The 26,790-nt window shown below is 35.7% G+C and overlaps 1 protein-coding gene across 2 annotated transcripts; it reads left to right on the top strand.

Moving 5' to 3' along the window:
- CCDC18 (coiled-coil domain containing 18) lies at window positions 1-26,311 on the top strand. 2 transcript variants are annotated; one of them, XM_050900850.1, is made up of 25 exons: window positions 1-47; window positions 1,181-1,328; window positions 1,506-1,662; window positions 1,913-2,080; window positions 2,959-3,068; window positions 3,969-4,097; window positions 6,150-6,246; window positions 7,010-7,131; window positions 8,682-8,991; window positions 10,355-10,455; window positions 10,565-10,725; window positions 11,388-11,608; window positions 12,420-12,530; window positions 13,348-13,479; window positions 14,264-14,398; window positions 14,978-15,055; window positions 16,539-16,655; window positions 18,048-18,215; window positions 18,690-18,832; window positions 19,299-19,462; window positions 20,352-20,565; window positions 21,151-21,250; window positions 22,303-22,419; window positions 22,882-23,021; window positions 26,075-26,311. In XM_050900850.1, exons 2-24 carry the CDS (start codon window positions 1,198-1,200, stop codon window positions 23,005-23,007), a joined length of 3,312 nt encoding a protein of 1,103 aa, XP_050756807.1. In that variant the 5' UTR covers window positions 1-47; window positions 1,181-1,197; the 3' UTR covers window positions 23,008-23,021; window positions 26,075-26,311. The 2 variants fall into 2 exon arrangements, with proteins under 2 accessions (XP_050756807.1, XP_050756808.1); XM_050900851.1 differs by lacking the exon at window positions 16,539-16,655.
- Window positions 26,312-26,790: the final 479 nt, after the last annotated feature.

Genomic DNA, 26,790 nt, shown 5'->3' with positions numbered 1-26,790 from the left:
GGAGAAGGCGGGCCTCGTCTGCAATGGCCCGCGCTGTTTGAAGTGGGGTAAGGACCGGGCCCCGGGGACTCCTGTGGAGAGGGAAGCGGGGCGCTTGGAGGGGGCTCCGAGGCGGCTCCGTTGCCGACACGAATCTGCTTGGAGCCGAGGGATAGCCCCTTTCCGCCTCTCCCTTCCCCTTGGGGCGGGCGGCTGGCTGGCGGCCTCGGGCCGTTGGTCGGAGAGCACTGAGGCAGGCGAGCGCCCGATACCGCCAGCTCTCGGCTAGCCTGGGCCCCATCGCTCTGGGTCCTCGGGGCGCGGCCCCTCCGCCGCCGGGCGCCCCGCAGGAGCGGCGACCGCCGTCGCTAAGCTGCGCCGCCGCGCTGGCGCTGGTCCCCGCGGCGGGGGCGCGCCGCCCGGTGCTTCCCGTCTGCCCGGGGCAGCCGCGGCTGGGGGTGGGTGGAGCGGCGCGAAGGCAGAGGAGGGAGCGCGGCCGGGCCGGGTGCCAGCCAGCTGCGGCGTACAAAGCCGGGCGGGGGAGGGACACCTGTCCCGCTGGAGAAAGGCGGGCGGCGGCAGCGCCTGCCCGGGAGCGTTGGTTTCTCTGAATCATCTGAGCGTTTCCCAGCAAAATATCTCAAGCCCGATCTGCAAAGTCTTATTTGCCGTGGTGAAGACTGCCCCCCCAGCTTAGTAGCTCACGTCCTCTGTGCTGTCAAGTCCTCCCTGCTCTGATTTTTTAAATTTCGCTGGTCATTGGACAGCGAGGCAAGTTTTGTGTATTCGTTGTGTATGTGCTGTTACCTTTTTAGGCACCCCGCCAGTTGCATCGGACTTGTGAAGTAACTGGGATGCGTTGTATAAGAGATTTTTGGCAACTAAGGTATAGCAGGTTTTTCCACTTTTCATAAGTGGCAATTCATGAAGCTTCTTGTACTTCATGAATACATACAGAACTCTTTTTCTCAAAAAAGACAATTTGTAGAGAGTAATTTTTATTTAGTGAATGTGGGAAGAGGTAGTGTGCGAAAGGCATGTTTACATTTGGAAATTCGGTATTTCCTTTTCTGTATTTTTCTTTTTTTTTTTGCCCTCCTTTCCTTTTTTTCTATTTGCCTTATTTCGGTATCTTTAAAAGTATCTTTGCAAATAGTACTCACATACATTTAACAGTGTTTTATATTAAATATTATTTTAGCTGTATGTGTGGTACCAATGGAATATAGTATGTGGACTTGCTCTAAAAGTGCTCCTGATGAAGACCTGCTTGCAAATTTACAGTCATTAAGGAATCAGCTGAGGAGAACTGAAAAAAACCTACAAACTGTAGAGGAAGAGCTTTCCAGGTATGAGTGTGTTTGGGAATGAGAACAGCCTGTCTCTTGTAGTGTGAATCTGTCTTATTCAGTGTAATGGATTATTGCAAGTAGCTCCTTTTGTGCTTTTCTTTTGAATGCTCTTTATGAGCAATTTAAAAATAATAAAGAAAAAATGGTTTAGCAACTTTTTACTTTCCTTCCTAGCACTAGTACAAGTGAACATTACGGCCACTGCTTCGATGAGGCTGTAGACTTCACTCTGGAGGACCTTATTCAGCCTAATTGCAACTATCAAGGCTTTTCCAACTGTAAGAAGAATGCTGGTAAAACATCTTGCCAGGATTTTCAAAGAAAACCCGAAGTAAATATTGCACTTCATTACTTATTTTTATTACTTTTGTTTTCTATTCTTTGTTGTGTTTATGAATTTTTTTTTGCTTTTAGGGCTTGGAGTTGATACACTCTAGCATTGGGCAATTATATCGCGAGCACTCTTAAACATAATATGATTTAAATACATCCGTTCTGCAGCGTTTCCATTTATGTATATATTGCTTACATAAGCATATATAAGTGTGTGTGTATATATATATAACTTTTTTTATGTCTAGTCTTACTCAGTATCCACAACGTCTGATAAAACTGTGGAAGAAAATGGACGTCTTAAGGAAAAGCTGGATGCCCTTCATAAGCAAAATGCATCTTTGGCTTCTCAGAACCACCACCTAAAGAACAGAGTGGAAACAATGAACTTGGAATTGATGCAGTCAAAAACAAGAGTATGTATCTTTAGTGTATTCATCAAAAAACCCCCAAAACCAAACCCAAAAAACTGCCCCAGTGACCATGACTTTTGCATCTGTAATTCCAAGCAGAACATGCTATTTTTTTGTCTTGTCTTAATCTATCTAAATTTAATATTTAAACTTTAAAGTTTAATATTCTATTTTTTCATAATATTCAGCATTAATCTTGGAACAGAATAGTTTGGAATCTATGTCTCCATGAGCAAAACAACTATATTAATTATGAGTTCTATCTATTCATGTTCCCAAGTTTCATCTAAAGCCAGTAAGTCACAGAATGAAGAGTACATTACGTAAGAAAATAGTTCAATAATATATTTAGTACTGTACGTTAATGTGTCTGAGCTACATTAAGATTAATGTGAATAATAATGGAACAGTAGTCATTTGTCTAGGAAATGAAAAAAGTTGACCTTTCAGGTTGGATTAATATTGCTATTTTGCAAAAGTGAGGGTGAGTTAGAAGGAAATATTGTATCTAAAATCGTTACTGATGTAATATACACTTGTATGTACAGTTTTTTTCAGGACAACTACATTCTTGTATTTAGTTTACATTTAATATTAATAAAACATAGCTATGCTTAATGCTTTTTATTTGAGAAATGTTATCTCCAAGACAGTACAAATAAGTAGATAAACAAAATGTTTGACTGTCTGGCATGGAAAGAACAAATAGCAGAATACAAACTTTTGGGGAAAAGCAAGAGGCAAGATCAACATATAAAGAAATCACTCTGCTAGACAGCATATCACACTGGAATGGTGTTTTTATTTTTTAATGTTTATTTAACAATATTTATATTATTATATTTATATTTAATATTTATTTTATAATGTTTGTATTTCAGATTTCTTATCTTGAATCGACTTTAGGTACACGTTTAGTCAGCATTCCAAAGTTAAAAGAACAAATTGTAAACTTAGAAGCAGAAGTTTCAGCTCACAATAAAATTCTGAGGTAATAAGTGTACTTTTAAATCAACGTTTTATCCTGGTCTGCTTGCTAGTGCAATCTCTTTTTCGGGATGACATAGTTACTGATACTGTGTGGGTCATGTAGTCTGGGGGCTTGAAACTTTCATTTCAGAGCCATATATAGGAGGAGGGAGGTGTTTTATTTTGTACTGATATCTTATATATGGGGAATGTACTTCAAGAAATGGAGAAAAAATAATAAAGGCTGGTAAAATAAACCAGTTTATAATGTATGCTAAACATGAATGTGCCCTTATAACTGACTAGAGTGATTGTATGCTACATGACTGCATATCTTCTGTAGTAAACAAGCATACATATTCTCAAACATGATTGTGCAGCATGTAGCATAAAGGATCTTTTCTTCATGAATATATTAATGAAGGCAAATGGCCAAACAAAGCTAATGCAAACAGTGTCCAGAGGCTGTCAGGAAGACATACCTGGCTGTCAGTTTATCTTACAACCTCATGCTATATAATATTCAATTAATAACTCAATAGTCTGTCTTCACAAAACAAGTATAAGTACTTATATTTAATTTATATTTTAGCGTTGTCTCCCACATGTGTATCCTGACCAGTCATACCTATTGCCAGAAAAATGGTGATTCCTATGTTCAGATCTCATGACACGAAGTCAGCCATCTGGGTCCTTGGCAATCATGATACCTGATGCCTATTGATGAGGTCTGGATACCACTCCAGACTGCAGACTTACTCCTGGCGAGTCTGGAGACTATGGGTGTTCCAAATCTAGTTTTGAGACTTGCAGCGTGTTTGTCTAGCACTTCTCAAACATCATATGCAGAAAAGAACAACAAAAATCTAGTTTCTTTACAAAAAAGTTCCTATTTTTTAGTTATGCTTTGTTTATTTGCTAGAGATGCAGAAGATAAACTAGATCAAAGCCGGAAAACAGGAATGGAAAGAGAAAACATGTTGCAAAGATACAAAAAGGACTATAAAAATCTGAAAACAGAGTTAATTGAACAAAGCAAGCAAGGAAAGAGGTAGCTAAGTAATTTTAATAAATTGAATACAAAATAATGGTGAATAAGTGTTTATTTCCATTGGCAGATGTTTACTTTGTGGAATCAAATTATTTCTCTCCTTTATGGATATTATTTTTTTAAAAATGGGGAAATTCTGTCTGAAGATAATTATTATTTAAATAGGCACTTTTTAAATCTTGAAATTTGCTGGTAGTTGCAGGCTGATATCATACACTAGTAACCAGTATCACCTGTTTTTTCCCTTCAGAATAGATGTACTGCAGTGGAGAGCTGAAATGCGTCCAGAATATATTTTTCCTGAATTATTTTTGACTTTGTCTTGTAAGAACCTACAGCGTATGCTCAGCACTCAGTATTCAACAGTACTGAGTGCTGTATTTTTGGGGTTAGTGTGAGGAAAGGGATAGAAGCACAACTTAATCGAGAGAACATTTTTATGTTATCCTTAATCTTACCTATCTATATGGTTCTATTGAAAAGGGTGCTGTAATTCCATCCCAACTACCATTTCCCTTTCCTGTTGCCTTCTTTAGCCTAGTGGTTGTGTGGCTACTGGGAGGGTTAGATAATTTCTTTTGACTGTTGGAAGTTACCATATACAATCCTATCGCCTCCAAAATGTAATTTTAAAGAAATGAGAGGAATAAATAAAAAGATTCTTACGTGCCCAATTCATTGAACTGCATTACCTAGGGCAAAAATTAACTGAATTAATGACTTACAAAAGCTTTTCTTAGAATCATAGAATCGTTTAGGTTGGAAAAGACCTTTAAGATCATCAAGTCCAACTGTTAACCTAGCACTGCCTTTTGAATGCAAAACCGTTTGGCTTGTCTATCTGCCCATGAAATTACCTCTAACCTTCCTGTAGCTAGACAAATGGAAATACTGTGGGGCTTGCACTGCTGGTGAAGAAATGTGTTGATTTATTTATGTTCCCTGTTCATTCAGAGCATGTGAGGTTGGAACTAGCTGTACTTAGTTACTAGTTGAAAATGTAAATATTTTGGTACTTTAAAAAAACTGAGCTTCTGCCAGGTGTTAAAGGCAACATACAGTGTTACAGTTAGTATTAACAATTACTACAGTTTGCTTTTAATCAGTAATTACAACCACTTACTATTCTTTGGCCAAGCAAACTGAAGTGCTTTAGACTAACACTATTTTGTTTGTTATTCTGAAATCTCTTTATCCTCTTCTCTGAGTACTTTTGCCATCTCCAAATGGGCAGTGGTCCTCAGACTGAGAAACACCGATCTAAGGGTAGGCTGTACTTAGCTGAGGCACTTGCCCCATCCCCACACTTTCCTTACAGGAAGAGAAACAAATGTTATTGAGCAGCGGTAATTCTTGTGTGCCTCTGGGTGTCCTGAACAGACTGTATACCTGAGCTGTCCCAAGGTTACTGTTCCAACTTCTTCCCTAGTGAGTAACAATAGGGGAAAGTAAGAAAAAGGCAGGGGCGCGGAGTAATAGAGTGAAATAGCAGGCAGTCTGGGTTGCTGCTTTGAACAGCTGCTCACCTGATATCATCCCAGTCTCAGCTTCCTTTACTATTATTGATGCCATCTTTCTAGTATCCCCCAAATAATTTATCCTTTGATCAGTTCCTGTCAGTCTGACCATAATTCCATCACGAGAACTCCCTTCAGTATCAAAATCTTTTCTAGTTCCCCTTAAGCAGTTTGAATTTTAAGGAGCACTGCTATCTTCTGCTTCCTTACCATGCATGCTATCCCAGTCCCTAAAATGGGCTTTTACTGGTAGGGACAGGAGGATGATTTGGAAAACTCTTTTTGAAGGGGAATCAAAAGTGTTTATTTTTACATTCTTAGTCTTATTGGAATTTTGTTTATGTTAATATGCAAAAATAATATTTAAAATGATTTTATGCTTCGTGAAACTTTTTTTATCTAGGGCTTGGAAAGTTGGAAGAAGAAAGGAAGCTACCTGGAGCAGTTAATTTAGTAGTTGTTTTTAGTAACTGGAGTAGATAGTTACATAATGACTGAAAATTGTGATTTTTAAAATTGGTACGCTTCTTTGCAGAGCAGAACAGCAAAGAAATGAAGCTTTGTTGAACGCGGAGGAGCTGACAAGAGCTTTCAAAAACTATAAAGAGAAAATAACTGAAAAATTAGAAAAGGTAAGAGTTTTTTCTTCACTTGTTTTTGCCATGCTATTAGGATTTTGCTTCTTCCAATAAGCTAGGCAGCAAACAGCAACGGGTTCACCAGTGGGTCAATTGTTTCTGTTTGTTGGTTGCAAAGTCCTAAGAAAGGTGGGACAGGGTAAGCAACTGTCTGTGGTGATAACTTCAGTTATCCAGTGTTAAACTGTCTTCGCACAGTCTCGACAGTCTGCATCTTTGAGGTATCCTAATACTGCTGCTGTTTCTTCTGTCTCTTGCTTGCCAGCTGGGAATTTTACATTTTAAAAGTATATGAACCTTTTAAAAGAACTCTTTTGACTCCATCTGTATCCTGTTCAATGAAACATGAGCTAGAGAAGAGCTAAGATGAAAATGAAGTCATCTCCCAAAGTTCCAGTGGTCAAAACTGTTAATGCTTCCTGCCTTGTGAGAGGAGAAACTACAGGCCTGAGACAGTTAGCTCTAACAGAGATTTTTTTATTTGATTACACTCCTTTCCTTGTGGAATGAGATTGGTTTAATATTTTAGGGCATATTTGTGGTTGGCAAAATAACATTACTTTTTTCCCAAATGACAGGAAAAAAGAAAACTTCTTTGCCCCTCTCCTTTTCTTCACAACAAGCAATAGAATTATCTACAGGCTTACCAGAAAGAAAAAAAGGAACAGCATAGTGTTTATAGTATTTTTTTAAAAAAAGCCTGTTGGCCATGGAAGCTTAGATTATTGTACAGTAACGAAAAAAATTGCTTTTTAAGGTTAAAGCTGAAGAAGTAGTCTTGGGAAAACGTTTAATTAATTGTGAAAAAGAAAAAGACAAGCTGAATGAAAAGTGTGTCAGCTACAGAAAGGATCTAGACATCCTAGAAGAGCAATTAAGGTAACACAAAGGCTTTTAAAAATCTCTGTACAGTTATTTGAGAAGAAATTGCATGTTACAACTGTCACTGTGAACGTGCCGGTCAATTCGCGTAGTTCAAACCAAATCAGGACCAGCATCAGTGAACACTTAGGATCAGTATCAGCAATACAACAGACAAACCATAATACTAAACAGGTAAAAAATGTTAGCATACGCTTACAAATTTCTAAATTCTTTTCTATAACTACTCCTTAAAAGTTCTAATCCCACACACTGCCACATATTTACAGTAAGAAGCAACACCCCACCAAGTCTTCTGGGAGCATAGGTTCCCGTGCTCGCACACTGCTTCTGTGGGAGATGTGGGTACTCTGGCTTTTTGTATACCTGGTCTGCTAATGTACATGCCAATAAGAAGGCACCCTATGAGTTCACTTACACCGCCAGGTGCGAGTCCCTACTTGTTGCACACCATATTGTCAGTCCCTAGCTAGAATGAAGGATACTCTTGGCATCCAATGGGGAGGCTGCACTCAGGCCTGAACAGAGGTTGTGATGCTGGCTGCAACTTCTGGAAGTGTCAAACCAGGTTTTGACTGCTACTCTGTTCCCATTCCAAGGTCCTTTCCCACTGTTACAGATTTTTATGCTCCATGTATGTTTCTTTTCAAGCTGAACCTCCCTTTGTTTCAGAAGTCTTTTGGTAATTCCCTCATTACTTTAATGAGGGAAGACAACCATCAGCTGGTTGTCTTTAGCATTACTAAGTTTGGACAAACACCTTCTCAGACAGTTTTGGGTAGCCCATTCACACATGCTGTCCACACTCACATTCCTGTCTTAACAATTGTTCTTTAGGCCATTTTGGCAAGGGTGGGCAGTGTGTGAGCACCCTTACGCTAGCTTGAGCCTGTTTAATAGCTCTCTGCTGCTGCTGGGGGTCTTTCCTCTAGACTGCCCTCTTTTCTCTGCTAACTTGCACTGGGTTTGGCACTTATCAGTACCTTTGAGCTAATTCAGTTTGCTAAATCAACAGGTACCTAAACAAGTAAATAATTTGTGATGGGCTAAAAATACAATTGGCTCACTGTACAGTCAGATATGATGGGAGAGAAGAAATAGGACCCTTCCCTCTCTTGTTAGCAGAATGTTAGACGAGCTCAGTCTTAGTACGTTATCTTTATCCGTTGTGATTTTAGGTATCATTATATAGTTATTTTATCCTCTTCTTAAATTTCCTTGGCTTCAGCACAGTTAAAGCCACCTGGATCTATTTCCTACCAGTGACTCTCCTGACAGTGCTTAAAACTTACTAAGTTGCTTAAGAATGAGAAGTAGTTTATTCTCTCCTTTTGTTTGCTGATAGCAGTTTGCATCTTGGCCCTTAGGAACAGTGAAAGCTTAGTAAAGCAGTGAAAACTTTTCTGTCCTTTGTATACAGCTAATCTTAGATTTTGGGAGGGAGGAAACTACTAAAACGGTATAGTTATGGTGTGTTCTTCTAATACTTTTAATAATGAAAATCCTCTATGTTGAGCTATACCTTTTAAATGGATATACTTTTTTAGGCAATTAAAGGAAGAGAATCGTAGCACGAAAGAAGTAGTTAAGACTCTAGAGGCAAAGAACGCTGAAATGATATCAATGCTGACTCAGTCTGATCAGAAGATCATTGAGCTTGAGAGAGAACTTAGCGAAAAAGAAATAGTACTTAAAGAGAAAAATGCTCTAATAAGTGAAAATGCAGAGCTGAGAGCACTTACTGCACAGCAACATAACCGCTTGAAATTATGCCATCAAGAAATTGAAGATTCAAGGGAAGAGCTCAACATATTAGAAACCATTATTTCCCAGTTGTCTCTAAGTACATCTGAAGAGGTACAGTAACTGATACATCCTTAAAAATTGTATTATGTGTATTAAACAATTCTAACTGACATTGCATGGAAATCCTGTGACGTTCTTGAGAAATAATCTGAGTAAAATATCTTTGGTTTGCAAGATGCATGGATGACTTTTTTTAATTTAAATATTTTACTTTTGTCTTCTCATTCAAGAATGAGGAATAGGTGCTTTGGAATTGATTAATCAGCAAGCATTAAAAATTACACTTTCTGTTCCTCTGTTCTATGTCTTGATTCTTCAGATGTATGTATATTCTCTAAAATATGGTGATGTCCTATTATATGATGCAGAGGTTCTGCTCAGTAGAACAGTATGACATTTCCCATATGGCAGACACATTGTGTCACACAGCCAGAGTCGATATGTCAACCTCAGCAATGGAGAAATTAGAGCAGGAGAGATATTTGTAGGAACTTTTTTTGGCTGCAGAAGAGAAGGTACACCGTCCCTGGCTGCGAATGAACTGTTGTTTTACCAGGATGAACCCTGGCTTATGAGCCTGAAGCTTGTACTGGTGAAGTTTATCACTAAACTGACTGGGATTGGGAGAATCATGTAAAAAACCCGAAGTTGTGAACTGGCTGGGGTTACTGGAGGAACTGTTTGGGAAGTCAGGAGGGGCTAGAGAGACATATGAGGTCAGGAGTACGGATTGCATCAGATATCTTTATTTTTTAAGTATAAATGTGAGTAGCTGTAATTAAAACAAAATAAAAAATACGCTTTCTGTATGATTTTGGAATTGCCAAAGTGACCTCTGCTGAAGACAATATAGTAATTTTGTATAAAAATGATGGTTTAGGCTGTTGTGACCATAGACATTTATTTGGAAGAGCCCTAAAAATTGTTTTAGGGCCCTTTTTGGAAAATACATTTACATTTTCTGGAAAAATTTGGGATTATTCTAATAATTTAATGAAATATTCAGAAGCCCTCTGTAACTTGAGAAAAAAATGGTATTAAATGCAGTCATCGAAATCTGAAAGGAAGCATGATGTGAGAAGTTCAAAACATGGAATTACTGATACAATCTCCATTATTTTAATTTTTCACAGCAAAAATGTTCATGCTTCAGTACCTGTGCAAAGATATCTAAAGGAATGATCTCAGTTTCAGAGGGCCTTAATGCCTATAATGTCTACTAATGTGAGAAACCTGCAGTGCTCTGCAAGCACTTACTTAGGAGAACAATTTTAATGATCAAGTTATCCAAACTTTTAACATCCTGGCGTATGTGTCTTAAAATTTATATGCTAGTATAACACATGAATTAATCATGCTGTGAAGCAATAAAAAGTTGATTTTGCATTGATCTTGGTTTTCCCTTAACTTTTAGTTTAAATGGCACCACCTGAAACACCAGCTATCCAGTTCCTCAACAAAAGAAGCTCTCTCTGAATCTTGTGAATCAAATAAACCTTTGATTGCAGACCTAAGGTATAACTTTCTGGTTACTCAATTATGGCAAGAATAGACAGATAATAAGGTAGTATTAGAACTAGCATGTAGGAAGAATGTTAAATAATTGTCTCCTCCTTTATAATAGCATTAAACTGGCAATGAAAGAAGCAGAAATTCAAAAGCCTTGTGCAAACTTAACTATCTGTACTGGAGCTCAGCATCTTTCTAATGATAATGAAGGACAAGAAAATAGCAGGTTATGTGGCCTGGAAACAGAGCCTGTCAAATTGATCAGAAGTGAAGGAGGTAAGCTTACCAAAATAGCTGTGCAGTTCTGTCTGATTAATCCACAGAATAGGAATTTTTTGGTGGGGTTTAAATTGTTTTTATAGTGTTTTTTAAATATATCTCTGAGCTAACAGATATGGTTTGGTTGAACAGGGAGCATTTTGCCACCTTGGAATTCTGGAAATTGTCATGTTCTCCAGGCACAATATTCTTCTTCCTTTTGCTAGTTAAGTGCCTTGTTCAGCAATATCCAAGCTACAAGTTGTGTTGAAATAGAACCATGTATTTTTTCTTTATGCAGGTTATGCTAAGGTCTTCATATTTTCTTTGATTCTTTCCTCTGTATCCTGCTGTTGCAGAATTTCTGCAATCGCTTCTGCGATTACTGTTAGGACTGCTCCATGAAATGACTTCAGGCCACCTATATAATGATGCTGTCTTCAATTTTTTTTTGTTTGTTTGGTTTTTTTTATTTTGTTTTCATGAGTCACAGGTTTCAGTTACATTACGGGGAAAAAATAAACAGTCATGTTTCTGAATACTATATGTGTTAGTTCAATATGCTGTCATTAAATTATATTTCTCCTCTCTTTGGTTTGTATGATTATTTTCTTGAGTGCTGGTTTGTATGTTCTTTTTCTTTTATAAATTAATCTTAAATTTATTTTTTCTACTTTGAGAGAGGAGAAAATGTCAACAGTTGGAACTTATCAGCAAACAATTTGAAAAGGAGAGGCAAAGATTCCAGAAAGAGAGAGAACAGTTACGCGCTAAACTGACAAAAGCAGATGATGAGAATTCTTCTTTGAAGACCAACATGGCTCAGAGAGCCAGTCAGTTTCAAATCATACAGGAAGACCTATTGAAGAAGGCTTCAAAAACTAGTAGCTTAGAGAGAGAAGTAAGTTTTTAGCGGCATTGAAAAAATATGTCACTTTTTGTTTAGTTCAGTAATCAAAGATAGTTAAGACAATAGTTATGGAAAAACTGCAATAGCCATATTAATTTTAAAATCTGGCTTATTTAAGAAAAATTGGGAATAAACTTTTGAGCAAGCCGAAAAACTTAGACAGCAGCCTTAATTTGTTAGTTGTCAGAAATCTCATTTTAAAGCTGATGTAGTTAGTGGGGTTTACTACAACTATTTTGATTTGTTATGTGGAAACTATGCACACTCTTGTTGCTTTTGTATGGTTGAATTAATGTGTAATCTTAAGAAACAGATGTTGAAGGAACAGTTGTATTTTTCCTCATTAATTGTTAGTACGGTTGTCAGAGATTAACATCATTACTGGAGAGTCACAAAAGAAAGAAATTAAGCTTCAGCTATCTCTTCTTTGGTTGAATAAGTTAAAATGCTAATGTTTACATTCTGGTGCTAATGTGTTTATAGAATTCCAGCATAATGGGATTTGCAGTATTTCCTAATAATGGCCATAAATGTTATAAATCTGTAATAGCTAATTCACTCATATGGCACTGATAATTATTATGAATTGGATAAATTTGAGGTAAATTGTCCTGAATTCTTCTCTGTAAGTAATAAAGTTTAATAGATCATACAAAACCAACCAACCAAATAAATAAATAATCAAAAATACTAGGAAATAGTAGTAGCTAAAATGGAATCAGTGGGAAGAAAGTATATACAAATACTTGAATAAACCCGAAACACTTGTCTTCATGCTGTTTTGTGCCATATTTAATTTCAGATAACAAAGAAATCTTCTCAACTTTCTGCACTTGAGAAACAGTTGGAAGAAAAGACTATTGCTTATTCCGCTGCTGCAGCAAGAAATACTGAGTTGGAACAAGAACTCATGGTAAAACGTTCTCAGTGAGAAACTACATTTATGTAAAAAGACATAAATGGAGATGAAAGTTTAAGTTAAACAGTATTATTCCACGTATTCAAAATGGATAGACTTTCAGATCTGCTAAACAGTCTGTGAAGTTTTTAGACAGTGCAGTTTTTAAAAACTGAATCTTACTTCAAATAAAACGTCCTTTTTTTCCTGCTTTTGAACATGGTAAGTTATTAATGGACATGTTACTTTTTGCTTGTGATGATATGTGCATTGAAAATCTGGTCCTATTGAAATCAGTTGTAGCATTGCCATTTGTTTCAGTGAAATACACGTAGACCTGTGAGTAAAAAAGTCTTCTAAATGGTAATAAGTGAAGAAGGTGATCTGACACTTGGAGCACTGTAAATTCCAGTATGGGTATTGTTATACAAACTCTTTTAGTTTTGGGAAGGGGTCTAAGGTTGCTAGAAAAGGAAACTATTTATGTGGTCCCTTTCAAATGGAAACCTGTATTTTAAAGATGCCATCTATCCATGTGAACATAGAATTTTTTTTTGTTTCTGTCAGAAGTTCCTTGCACCAGTTGCTATAATCTGTGCCAGTAGTCCACCTTGGGAGACACCTTGCCTCTGTGTAATGGCTGCATTTAGTGGCATTCTATACCTATGTTATAGGTGTGACATCCTTTGAGATGAAACATACTGTGTATAACTCCAGTATTTTCTCTGTTGTTCTTTTATGAAATCTAGGAACTCGATCATCAAATAAAACACTATTTAGTATCACAGCTAAGTATTTTTATTAAGTCCTTTTTGTTGTTGCTGTTTCCCAGGGAAAAAACAGGCGCATTCATGAGTTGGAAACAACTATCAGCGAAGAACATGAGCAAATAACTTCTGCTTTTGAAAAAGCAAAGTTGGTTCACCTTGAGCAGCATAAAGACATGGAGAAACAGATTGAACTAGTAAGACCTTCCTTGTGTGCCAGTATGTATGAGTGATATACTTGGTAACTTTTTTCCTATGTTAATTTCTTTGTCTTTTTAGTAATTCTGAGGCAGATGTCCAATTAAAAAGTTATATTAAAAAGTTGTATCTTCTCCCTACGTTTCCTGATTTTAGTTAGTTTTCCATCTAACACTACACAATCTTATGATTTCTCTCTGAGATATTCATATCCTCTTTTCTGCTCAACTGAAGAGAAATAGGGACGTGGGAAGAATACTGTTGTTCTTTGCTCCAAACACCTAGCAAAAAAAAAAAAAAAAGTGTAGCTTTTTTGTCTACATGTCTAAACCATGACAGCTTCTAACAATATTCTCTAGTTTGCTGAACCTCTGCCGGCCTGAGCCTTATGAGCATCCGTGTTCAGGGAGAACTGTCGGTAGGTTTTTCAGTCTTTAGAGAAGAATTCTGTTGCTTCATGTGATTAGAAATATAACCATGGCTATTTCTAGCTGTTCAAGAAGCTTGTCATCTTTTACTAAAGAACGCATGCATGTCTTACTGTCTTGGCTGATGACAGACACTCTGCCTGCCCTCACTCTCTTGATTATCCTGTTGCTTTAAAATATTAAGCATTTGGGATTTCTTTATATTTTTAAGACTGTGCAGTACTGCTGATGGCAGGAATGTATTTACTTTTCATTCTTAAAGTGATGGGTGAATAGAACTGAATGACATATTTAGATGCACAAATTCTCTGAAGCAGCTTATTAAAATAATAAACCATGAATTACTTACGGACAGCTTCAGACACAGCTGGAGAAGAAACATCAACAATTCATTGAACACGAGAAAATAATATCTATTTTGCAACAAGATGTTATACATAAACAGCATCACATTGAATCATTGGATGGGCTGCTGATAGAAAGCAGAGAGGTAAGGTTGGCTCTTGACTTTCTTTAAATACAAATCAAACAAGTGACTAATAATGATGAAAAGCATATCCATAAACACATGGAAGAATTGGAGAAAATGAAAGATACTTATGTTTTTGCTTCTTAATTCTTGTTTGAGTAATTGGCTGAATCTAGTGTAGTCCCCAGCTACTACTACTATATATTGTACAAACTTTAATGACCTTTCATTATTTTCTATCTCAGCATTCTGTTTATGCCTCTGGTTTGCCCCTTGGGCTTCTCGCTCTAATCAAAGGAAACAGATCTGGATAAAGAACAACTGCATCTATTATGCACTAGGTGCAAAAGCAAGAATGTTCTCTTATGGCAATGTTTTATTCCTTTTAATAATTCCTGCTGCTGCAGAATATGAAGGGACACCTATCAGGAACCAAATTCACTTCAGAGTATGATGTACACAAATACAGTATACAAGCAATTGTGTTTTAAATACACTGATTTTTTTTTTTCCTGATTCTTAGTATGAGTTTTTATTAGTTAAATTACTGTTATTATATTTACATTTTGTTCTCTTGAATAAAAATATGTGTACAAACAGGAAATGGAAAATCAAAATGTCAGGAAAGATCAAGGATTGAAGATGCTGAAAAGTCAGTTAACAGAAGAAACAATCAAAGTTAGTAAGCTCTTTGTAATTTTCAATTAATAGTTTTAAAGTTTGCAGTAATGGTGTATTTACTTTTATCCTCTATAGAAAAACTATCTTAAGGCTGCTTTATAGAAATTTGTCTTACGTAAATATTTCAGAAGTCATAAACCTGAAGTCTTCCCTCCTTTTTTTTAATTTTTTTTATTTAAAATAAGTATGGTGAAACCTGCAGTAAGAGATCATGCAATGCATATTGCTTTATAAAAATTACTGTAGTTACAAATAGGGCAGATTTGTGTTTGTTGTACTCTTAAAGTAAAACGTTGTCTAAAAAAGATAATGTTATATAGATTTTTGCTCTAAATATGATATATTTTAGACATGTGATATTATAATATGTGATATTATAATATTATAATACCTCTTCCTAGTGTTTGCCTCATAAATATTTTCCATGCAGCACTTGCAACAGTATTTTAATAAACTGTTGCCATGTGGTGATTTACCACAGTCAGGTTTCAAACAGTATTAAATCTTCAGGATATCACTAGGAGAAGATACTGGGGACTTAGGTGGTAGCATGCTCTTTCTGAACCTGTGTTGGACCAGTTTTCTATCCAAGTAGCTTTGTAGTATTTGGGATGTTTTCCAGAGATTTAAAATTACGACCCATTATCACTTCTCTTCAAAAAGCTCTTGATTTGGGTGGGGAGAGAGGTATACAATCCAATATGGTTTCGAAAACTGGTAGATTGAAAGCATTAGCCAATCTGGAGCTAAATTCAGCACAATTCTCGTTGATGAGAAAAGTTGTCTTAGCATTGAAACCAAATAGTTAAGAAAAGTTTAATTACCATGGCTTAAGATCTCTGGGGGTTTGTTCATTATAATCTTTATCTGTTTGAGGTTGTAAGATATTTGTTAGAGATTACTCAAATCCAAATTAATAGTAAAAGGGTAAAATAGATTAACAGTGTTGACATTGCTAAGAGCTTTTCCTTTACCTTTTGGTAGAATTCAGGCATTGTCTCAGTGCAGAAATGAAAAAAAAAAATGCTGTTTTGTAGCTTTCTGAGAGGAATTGTATTAAGATCTGAATGTTATTTTTGAAAAAGACTTGTCACAACTCACATATGATGATCATTCCAAATTTATTTATACAATTCTATATGTAATAAAACGTGGTGGATTAATGATTTGGTACTGGGCATATCTTTGCTTTTAAATTCTAGCTACTGAAAAATACTGGAATATCGTCTCATAACTGATAGTCTCATCTGATTTAAACACAGTCTAAAGTATTATAATTTAATTTCACAAATAATTTTAATTTCTGAATACTATTTCAGTTTTAAAGTTTATCATAATCTTCCATGCCTGTTTTAATACTCTTTAGATAAAAATGTAGCTTTTCAGACATTTTACACAAAGATGTTTTTTAACACTTTTTTTAGACTAGTTAATAAAAACCATGCCATGCATTTTTAAGTACTCTGTTACGTTCAACTAGGTGAGACAACTTGAGTCAGCACTAGACATATGTAAGGAAGAAGTTGCACTGTATTTGAAACAGTCACAAGAAAATAAGGAGATATTTGAAAATCAGCTCAAAAAAAAGTCTGAAGAGGTAACAGCTTGTTTTAACAGCTCTTCTGTATTGCAGAGAACACTTGTTATGAATGATTTAATCTAAAAGTTTGTCTGTGAAATAAGAGACAAAACATTTGCAGTAGGAACTGCGAATAGGAAGTAAGCTAGGAAAAGACTACATTTTGTGAGGGTAAAGGGGAAAATCATAACTAAGAAACACTGGATAAGCTTAGGGAAAAGAAGTACCACGAGAAATGAATTGTTGAAAGAAGTAACAAAATCAGAATTAAGTGAAAGAAAGCATTATCTTGGAAAAAAATGGAGAGAGCATTATTGCAATATAAACTTAGGTGCACATAATTTGATTTGTGTTTCAAGTATCTTAATGGGGAAGAAGTCCTGGGCATAAGAACATTTTTACTTCAAACCCCTGAATTTTATTACACTTTCCACTACTACATGAAAGCAAGAAAGAATTAAATTTAATTATTATTAGTATGAATTTTTATTTCTGGGGATGCCTAACCACATGAAATAATTATCATAGTAGGCTGTTCATGTCAGTGCTGCCCTACTTGCTGAGAGATAGGCTTTAGTCAACTGGAGATTACTAGACCCTGTACAGGAGTAACTGGATGGAAATCTGTGGTCTGTGTTATGTGTAAGCCTGTGATATTTACTGCTGCTTTCTAAGCCCTAAAATCTGTTGTTCTAATACTGCATATGAAGAGACTGGATACTGTGTGAAACTCAAGGGTAGCAAGTAAGGCTTTGTAATTGTGACCAATATTTTCATAAGTAAGTGGCGGAGTCACTACTTCCACTTTGGGGTGAGCAGGCAGTGATTTATTTTTCTTTTTCTTTCTTTCTTTTTTTTTAAAAGAACGTTTCCTTCCCTGCCCTCCCCCCCCCCACCGCCCCCATTCTTGGCATTCATCACTGAGAAATCAGACCATTCAACATGTGACAAGTTAGGCACTCAGAATTCCTGTTTTTTATTGAAATGACTATTGTCATAGAGGCAGGAAGAAATAAAGGGGAGGACTGAGAACAAAATCTCAAGGGGAAAACAAGGACTTTCTGAGAAATAAAGAAGAGTGACAGAAACAAAAGTAGTTCAGTAATTTAAAAATGAAAAATCTTTGTTATATATGTTTTTAAAATATTGACCAGTTCAGGTATGTTTAGAAAGCAAGAACTCAAAAACTGGGGCTGATAAGTTACTTCTTTCCTCACTTTATAAAGCACAACTCAGTGATGAATTATGAGATGTGTTATGTACTGTTGAAACTGTAATGCAACTAAATTCAGAGCCAGAAGTTTTATTGAATCATAGGTGTGGTTCTGTGCTCATTAAGAATGAAGGGAATAGCTGATGCAAGTGCAAACAAAAATGTTCTATTGTAACAGAACATAAATGTGTTTTCAGGTTCGTTATTTACAGAAAGAAATAAAACTAAGAGATCAGAATATTCAAGACACAAGTGAACAAAATATTCTCCTACAACAAACTTTGCATCATCAGCAGCAAATGTTACAGCAAGAAACTATTAGAAATGGGGAGCTGGAAGATAATCAAATTAAACTTGAAAAACAGGTACAGTATGGTGAGAAGTGTCTACATAAAGACAGATAATTAAATGCTTTTATATATGTTTTTGTAATACCTTTAAAATCTGAATGTTTCTTTGATAACTGAGTTGATAGTTATTATTTTAGGTGTATCTAAAATAAAGCGTTTAGTGGTTTGTTTTGTCTTAAACCAGGTTCTGTGCTATCAGAAACTCTAGCTAGCATTAGAGTGGCTAAGTACTTGGAAAATCAAACCCTAGACTGCAATTAAGGAGAGGTGTATTGAAATTCAGAAAGTTGAATCATGTTGTATTTACTAGAAACTGTTTGTCTTTCAAATGTGACTGCAAAGTTCTAGTCTTAAATTATGTACAATTTTAGGCTATAAAGAAATCTGTTGTGTTAAAACTCTCGCTATGTGAGTTGCAAGACAAGGATGTGTATTTCTTTGGTATGTAATTTAAAAGTAGCAACACTTTTAAAATACCATTTTAAATAGGTATCCAATTTGGAACAAGAGCTTCAGAAGCAGAAAGCATATGCAGAAGATGAGTTGAGAAAGGTGGAGGAGAAACTTCGCCTAGCTGCTCAGGAAGCAGATTTAAACAGACAGAAGGTGGATGAACTTAATAGTACAATCAGGTAGGTTTCGAATAACTGAGAGGTGTATTCTGCAGATAGACATATCAATAAGAAAGATTGCTGTCTGAAATGGTATTCAGCTATGTAGTCATACAGTTCAGTCTCTGTATGAGCATAGACTGGAAATCAGAAGGGAAGTATCTAACTAGCAGAGGCATGAGTTTCTGGAACGGTCTTCCAGTGGAATTAATGTGTGTCCTGGCAACCTATTTAGTCTTAAGATGGCACTTCATAATGCAATTCAATTCATAAATATATCAAGCTGCTTGTAATTCTAGATAGTAGATTCTAGGAGGGCTTGGTAGTCTTAAAGAATATGGTTTTGATTGCGAGAAAAGCCTACTGAACATGACTTTTTTTATTGCTGTTTTATTCACAAATGCTTGTCATCTTAGAGCATGTTAAGGACATATGTCGCTTTTGTTATTACAAGGTTCATTTTGTTCTGGTTGCTTCTTCTATTTAGACAAATTAAATTGGAGATGGATCAGTGCAAGAGTGAACTTATTGGTATGGAAAAAGAAGTAGTGCAGTTAAAACGAGATGGTGAAGACAAAGCAATGCAGATAAATCAGTTGGATATTACTTTGGAAGAAGCACGATCAGAGCTCAATGAAAAGGCAAATGAGGGTAATTCCGCTATTTTGTTTCTCCAGGCTTCCTTTCATCATGCTAGTTCTCTGTATGTATTAGATTAGATATTTTTCCTTTTTCCCCTGTTTTATAATCAAGTCCATGAAAGTAAAAATATGATAATTTTGATGGAGAGGTTACTCTTTTTTTTTTCTTTTTTTTTTTTTTTTTTACTGTGTTGGTAATTCCATAGTTTTTAAAAGAAAGGAAAAAAAAAACCTAACACCGCCCCCCAAGAAGCAACCCCCGCACCCCCAAAACCTCAAAAAAACCACAAACTGTTTTTTAATGTACCTTTGCAAAGTCTCACTTCTGTGGGATATACCTTTACTCCAGGTGAAATGAATAAGTAGTTTTCCCTGTAAATTGGTAATGCAGATTCTTAATGTGGTAATCAAACAAGACACATAGATTTAGTAAAGGCATATGCTATTTACAAAAATTCAGCTCTTTAAAACAAACAGAAAACCCTACAAGAGAGTCTATGGAAATAAACTTTCCAACCCCTCCTCCTCCATTTAATTGTACCATTCTTTTAAATTGGAGGCTTACTAGCAATTCTGCTTACATTTTCCATAGCACTGCATATTCGGTTACTATGTTGTCTGTACTTTCTCCTTGGCCAAATGTTTTTAGATACATCCTCATATTTCAAGTCAGTTATAGATTATGAGCTGAATAAAACCAGCAAAGACTTAGGTGCCATGAAAAGGTTGTTGTATAACCTCAGAAGTCACTGATTTTCTAGATTTTCCTAAAAATAATGATACTGAAAATTGATTATGACCACAAATGCTACTAGGCAGTGGTGTTGCATAAAGAACCTGACTTACTGATTAAACATTTTGTGTTTTGTTGTGTGTGTGTGTGTGTGTGTGTAAAATAGTGAATGATTTAGAAGATAAGCTGCTTCAAAGTGAGACTTGCCACAGGGAAGCCTTACAGAAAATAGTAGAACTAGAATCTGCATTACAGAATGCCCATGGAGAATTAAAATCCACTTTAACACAGCTTCAGGAATTGCAGGATGCATTACAGAATGCACAGTCCTCTCTGGAGGAGAAGCATGTTGCTATCATGGATCTAACAACTGAGCTCAGGTAAGCTGGTATCTTTTGCATCATGAAAACTTAATTGTGTTAGTTTTTCCTTAGGAATAGCAAGTAGTTTGGATGGTCTTTTTTCATCTTCTTAGCAGCTCTCTATAATTTTTAGGTGGTTTGTGGCTGTAAGGTAACTTGATACAGTAGCTCCTCAGCTCACTTTTAATTTCTGAAAGTGGTGCTGCATTCTTTTTGGGGAATTCTGTTTTAATCTGCTAAAATTATTTTCTGAATCCCAAAGTTGTTAAATAATTGTAAGAGGAATTACTTTCTTTTATAGTGAAATTGTCCTGTTTACTTTCTGACTATAAATTAATGTTACTTTTTTCTGTGCCTTTTTTTAAGAACATGTTGTCCTGATAACCAATTAAATAACTTGAATAATGAAGTTATTGGGAAATCTCCACCTGGAATATAGTTAAAAGAATTATTCCATTTAGATTTGTTTCTTTGCAATCAACTAGTTGATTCACGTTTTAGAGTAATTTGGCTTTAAGTAATAGATCTCATGATTTTCAAGCTGGATAGCTGAAGGTAAGCAACTGAATGGGCATTAAGCAATTAAACATATGAGAATTTCAGGTATTGCAAGGGAGAAATTGAAGACAAAAACCAAGAACTCCTTGACATGGAACAAGCATTGAAAGAAAGGAATTGGGAACTGAAACAAAGAGCAGCTCAGGTCAGATCATTTTAAGTATGTTACTGCAATTATTCCTGTTACGTAGTTGATAACTTATAAAAAGTCCACTAGGTTTAATTGGCTTCACACATCATTCCAACCTGTACTGTTAATATAGCCACAGTGTCAACCTCAAAACCAGCTGTATGTTACTGAAGCCTTATGGTACCAGGAAAAAAGGTTGTTCTCCCCTAAGGGACCACAGACTACTGTTTTGATAGAACAGAAGCCTCGTGCAAACCTGTCCCATAATTCTTCCTTAGTGATGTTACAGGACAACTGTTGTCATCTTGATGTTTGATAAAATGAAGGAAAGATCTGCACTGAAGTGTGCTTGGAGATGATAGATTCCTTTCCTTGTTTGCACTGAGGCATATTTGATTAGCTCTAAAGCAGCCTCTAAATATGAAACAGTATCTTTGTTGTGAATTTTCTGTAGCTCACTTGAAATATTTTCAGTCTTTTGGTCTGGCTTCAGGATTTGATACCCATCATGGAAAAACTATTCTTCCGTCACTTATAATTAGCCCTCTAATAGCTACTTCCTGCAGGAGTTGCCAGCCTTTGTATCCAAGAATATTTGAGGTGCAGAGAGAAGGAGGGGTGGAGATTTAAAAAAAAAAAAAAAAAAAAAAAAAAAAGTCTGTTCAAGGAACTAATACTGCAAGGAGGCCAGACCTTCCAATATATTCTTGCCACAGTACCCTGTGAGCTGCTCTGGGAATTCATCAGAGATAGGGTTTGGTTTTTTTTTTGGCTTTGGCAAAATTTGGCAAAGTATACTAAGCTACTCATTACATACCGTTTAAAATGAGAACTAGGTTTGTATTCTGTGTATCTGAGGACCAAACACATTAAGTTATGGACTTTTTCCCAATTTTCCCCTTTTCTCTTTGTGTTTGGCCCCCATTTTTTAAGCGAGATAGCTATTCTTGAGACTACAAAGGATTAGTTCAATTCCTTTTGCTGTCATTTTTTGTAATATTACTTCTTGAAATCTGCATATTAGTTGAAAATAAAATATTTCCTTTTCTTCCTTTTTTTACCTCTAGATTACACAGTTGGATATGACAGTTCATGAACATAGGGGAGAAATGGAACAACAAATAATTCGATTAGAGTGCAAATTAGAGAAGTCAGAGTTAGAAATTAAGGAATGCAATAAACAGGTAATTCTTGCTTAAATTAAAAAAACAGTTTCCCTAAAAAAGGGCAGCTAGTTCTATGAGCAAGTCTGGTCCTAGGACACAATAGCTGGCCAGGTTTAATCTAGAAGAGTAAAACTGGTTCCTTTATTGTACGGAGAGGGAAAGGAGTACCTTAATAATGTACCAGCAAAAATATTTTATATTTGTCAATTAAAACTAAGAATTTTGCAGGGAAGTACCAGTATAAAAATGAAAATGTATTTTTTTTTTTTTACTTGATATGATATAGCTCCCAAACTGCTTTTTTTAATAAAGGAAAATGTTGACAAAATAAAAATAAAATAAAAAAATTGACATGGGAATCCAAAGTCAGAGGTAATACTGACGGTGTTTGTGAGTTTTGTTTGGGGTGTTGTTTGGTTTTTTTAACTGTCCTGATTTCAGTAAAATATCTGTTCTGATTTAATTGCATTTTCTGTTCAGATTGAGAGCTTAGAGAAGAAGCTCCAGCATTCTAAAGATGAGCTTCGTGAAAAAGAGTTTGAATTGCTCCAGCGGGATCAAGAAATAAATCAGCTGAAGAAAAAAATAGAAAACAACAGACCCTAGAAACTCTTCAAAAGGTAAAATGTTCCTTGGATACACAAAAAATTAACAATTTTTAATGCCATTACCATAACTGCCTAGAAGGAACGATATGGTGTCTCTTTAGAATAAGTGTCATTACTTCTCCCCAAGTAATTGTATTGTATATCCTGGTGTTAGCTAAATCTTAATCCTCTAAAGTTAAACCAGTTTAATGATTTAAAAATTACAAATTTAATGGCACACTCCTAATTGTCTGCTTTGTAGAGAAATTTGAATATTGATTATCTTTGGTAACCTGATGTTCTGGCTATGGACATGGTCTTCCATGAAACGAAACAATATGCTGTATGATGAGAGCTTCTTATGACTTAGGTATCTATCTTGTGAAAATAATTGCATCAAAAGAGCACTGAGATCTAGCATGCTTGTAGGAATGAGAAGAGAGACTTTTTTGGCATAGTGAATGGGAGCATACAGATAGAATAGAGAAAATAGCTGATTTTAGTTTATGAATGATACAAATCTTTTTGGTTTGGGGCATGAATCAGTCACTACAAGTACAAATGCAATCTGAGATAAACAGGCTTTCTGGATAAATAAGTTGATTAAAAGGTGCTTGCCAGCTAGAGGTAAACACCAAAACTGAAATGGCTTCTGCCATTTTGATTATGGTGCACTTGTGTCTTATTTCTTTCCCTAGGATAAGATATCAGAGAAGTCTTCTTTCTGTGTAGTCACCAAAGGCATTTGATCTATGTTCTAGATCATGGGGGCTTGGCTGTGTCGCAGCTGAATATGAAGGGTCTTTCACTGCAAATTAAAGCAATGTCAGCTCTTCCATCTTGATTTCTGTTAAAGGTTATTTATGACAGTCAAGAACAGGACAGTGCCTGCTGCTACCCTTCACACATATCATTAACATATTTCCAACTTTTCCTAAGACTTTGGGGATGATTCTGAAGAAAAGGATTTCCTAGCTAGCCCCTGTAAAACTGCTGACTAGACCCTTCCTTTCCAGACAAATTGCCTTGTTATTATTTTTGCTAAGAAATACCATGTAAGGGGAGGCCCAAGAATGATATAGGAAAGGCTCTGAAAATAGACCTACTCAAGTCATGTTCCTTTAGAGACCTGGGATGAAGGAAATGAAATGTCACGTTTTTCATTGTAGTTAAGTACATAAAACAATGGATTTTGGAAGCATTCTGCATAAAATATGAAATATATTGCAGAGGGGTTCTGGCTCCACTTAGAATATGATATGGTTGCTTCTTTGTTTAAAAATTGTGTATATTAACATGACGTAAGAAAAGACTTTCTCCATTAGTAACACATTGCAGACTGACTGACTAATCTTCCACAGAAACTTTCTGTCCTAGTTCTAAAAATTCAATTACCTAATCTATCTGGGGGAAAGGGGGAGGGGTGAGGGTAGGGGTTGGGGGAAGGGGGTGGGTGTTTTCCCTGGGTGTATAGTCTGTCTCATTCTTTTTCCCCTTAATACACTACCTTCCTTGCTTATTACAGAAAATATATTATTTCAGGAAAGGAATTGTTAGCTAGGGTTGATTTCTGTCCTGGTCCACTCTGCCCTTTTGGGACTCATGAAATAACCAGGTCACAGATTTTTCAGTTGAATTGTTCTTTGTTCTTACTCTGCTTCAATCTGCAGTGAAGATCTTGTATCAATACAGCACTTTTCTACCCTTAGAAGTTGTAAGTATTCCAAATAAAGGAACTGGAAACATCTTTCTGAACATTCAGAATGGCTTTTTCATTTTTTCTGGGAAATTGAAGTAATTTCCTTTACTTTAAAAAAAAAAAAAAAAAGGGCAGATTTGACTTACAGCAAATTAATCTTTTGTGGCCACAGTTCCTTACTGAAATAAGAAATAAAATCTTGGTAAAAATGGTAACAGAAGTAAGAAAAAGTCAGTGCTTACAAAGATTGATTTAAAAAAAAAAAAAAGTAATTTTTACAACATTTTTGTAAAAGTATACATAGTATAAAAATAATTATAAGTTATTGTAATAATCTTTCATTCATTAGCTGTAAGCTTATTATGTGCTACTTATAGATGTCTGTGTACTCTATAGCATTCCTCATAAAGAATAAGCATCTAGCTAAACATGAATAGATACAACATAATCACTTTTATATTTATAATTAACAGGAGCCATAGTATAATGTGATGTTATGAAATACTGGTGGCTGATATGGCCTCTGTTGTGCCACAGTACTGGCTAACGTAAACATAGCTGCTGTGTATCATATACTAGAGAGACCATTTTGTTGGTCACCTAATACTCCTGTTTGGTGTTTTCCTATAAATGAACCGTCAAATAATTAGGTCCGGCATGTAAGCCTGTTTTTTAAAGGCGGGGGGGAAGGGGGAAGCTAAACCTCTAGAAATTAACAAACCCCCCCACCCCCCCAACCCCAAACATACTGTGTTTGGCTGCATTTATTTCTGTATGCTGTAGAAAATCCAGAATACTTACATTAACGTTGATAAGATTTTCCTCACTTTGTATTGGTAGAAATCCTAGGCTTTTTTTCTCTTGATACTTGATACCTTGATACTGTTGGTACGTTTTTTTACAAACACTTCCTGAATTGTTAGAAACTTAAGTTGTTAGGAACTTAAATACAATAATGCAGTTCAATGTGAAACCTTAAGCCTTACACAGAGGAGTTATTTCAAAAGACAGTGCTCCTTTAAACTGTACAAAATTTTTACAGGGATTTGTATATGAAGATTTCTTCTCAAAATATTCTGCATAATATTTTCCTACTTATCTGCTAGAACTTAAAATATGTTGAAAAATTTTTGTAAATTATGCTCATTTTGAAAGCAAATGCACTTCAATTACAAGAACAGTGAACAAAAATGCATTAATAACTTCAGTCTAGGGGACAGAATTTGAGAAAGAAGCCATGGACTTTGAGACCTGCAGCTAGGTTTCTTGAATTTGAAAGATAAATCTTAATAATGAAAAGTAACATCTTGGTACAAATGGATTTAGATAAGGTAAATTGAGTGCAGAAGTTTAAAGGAAGGTTCTGATCACAGATATTTTGTTTCAGGGGCAAGAATTGTGACAAAAGGAATGTTGCCCATTGGACAAGCAGCAACCCAGGAATGCTGTTGCTAGCATCATAATCGTGCATTCAAAGAGGAAATTTTAACATTGTGTTTGTAAATAATGAATGTGGTTATTTGTACTGATGCAAATGACAACCTTTTTATTTTTCCAACTGTGTTTGAGATTATTGCCTTGATATAATAACATCTTAATTTATTTTTGAGAAATAAATTTTATTTAAGTATTTTGAGTTGGAGGAATTAATTTCAGCTGTCATTTTTTTCCAAGGATTTTAAACTGTGTGCTTGTGTTTCACACCTAACTTCTAATTAAGAGGACAATGGTATTACCTTATTCACAATTTTTGTTTGGGAATATTTTCTCTTTGGTGTGGTTTTTTTTCTTCTTTTTTGTACACATACAATGTTGCAGACACAATATCTTATTAAAATTGACCTGTTTGTAAGATGTTTTAGGACACTGATTTGATCATAGACAGTGGCAAAACCTGCTTGCTTTACTCCAAGCAGTATCTTTCAGATGCAAAGGGCCATAAAACTTGAACTTTTTTTTTCCCAAACCAAAATCCATACAAAAATTACTGTTGATTAAAATGTCATCATAACTGTGCATTCTAAAACATATTTATTTCCAGTTTTGCAAAAGTACTACACAATTTAGCTAGTACAAATGGCTAGTGGCCCCAGTTTCTAACAC

Source organism: Gymnogyps californianus, chromosome 8, assembly GCF_018139145.2.
Source record: "Gymnogyps californianus isolate 813 chromosome 8, ASM1813914v2, whole genome shotgun sequence".
NCBI lineage: Eukaryota > Metazoa > Chordata > Aves > Accipitriformes > Cathartidae > Gymnogyps > Gymnogyps californianus.
The sequence above is the reverse complement of the archived record's forward strand: the minus strand, read 5'-3'. Positions and strand labels throughout refer to the sequence as shown.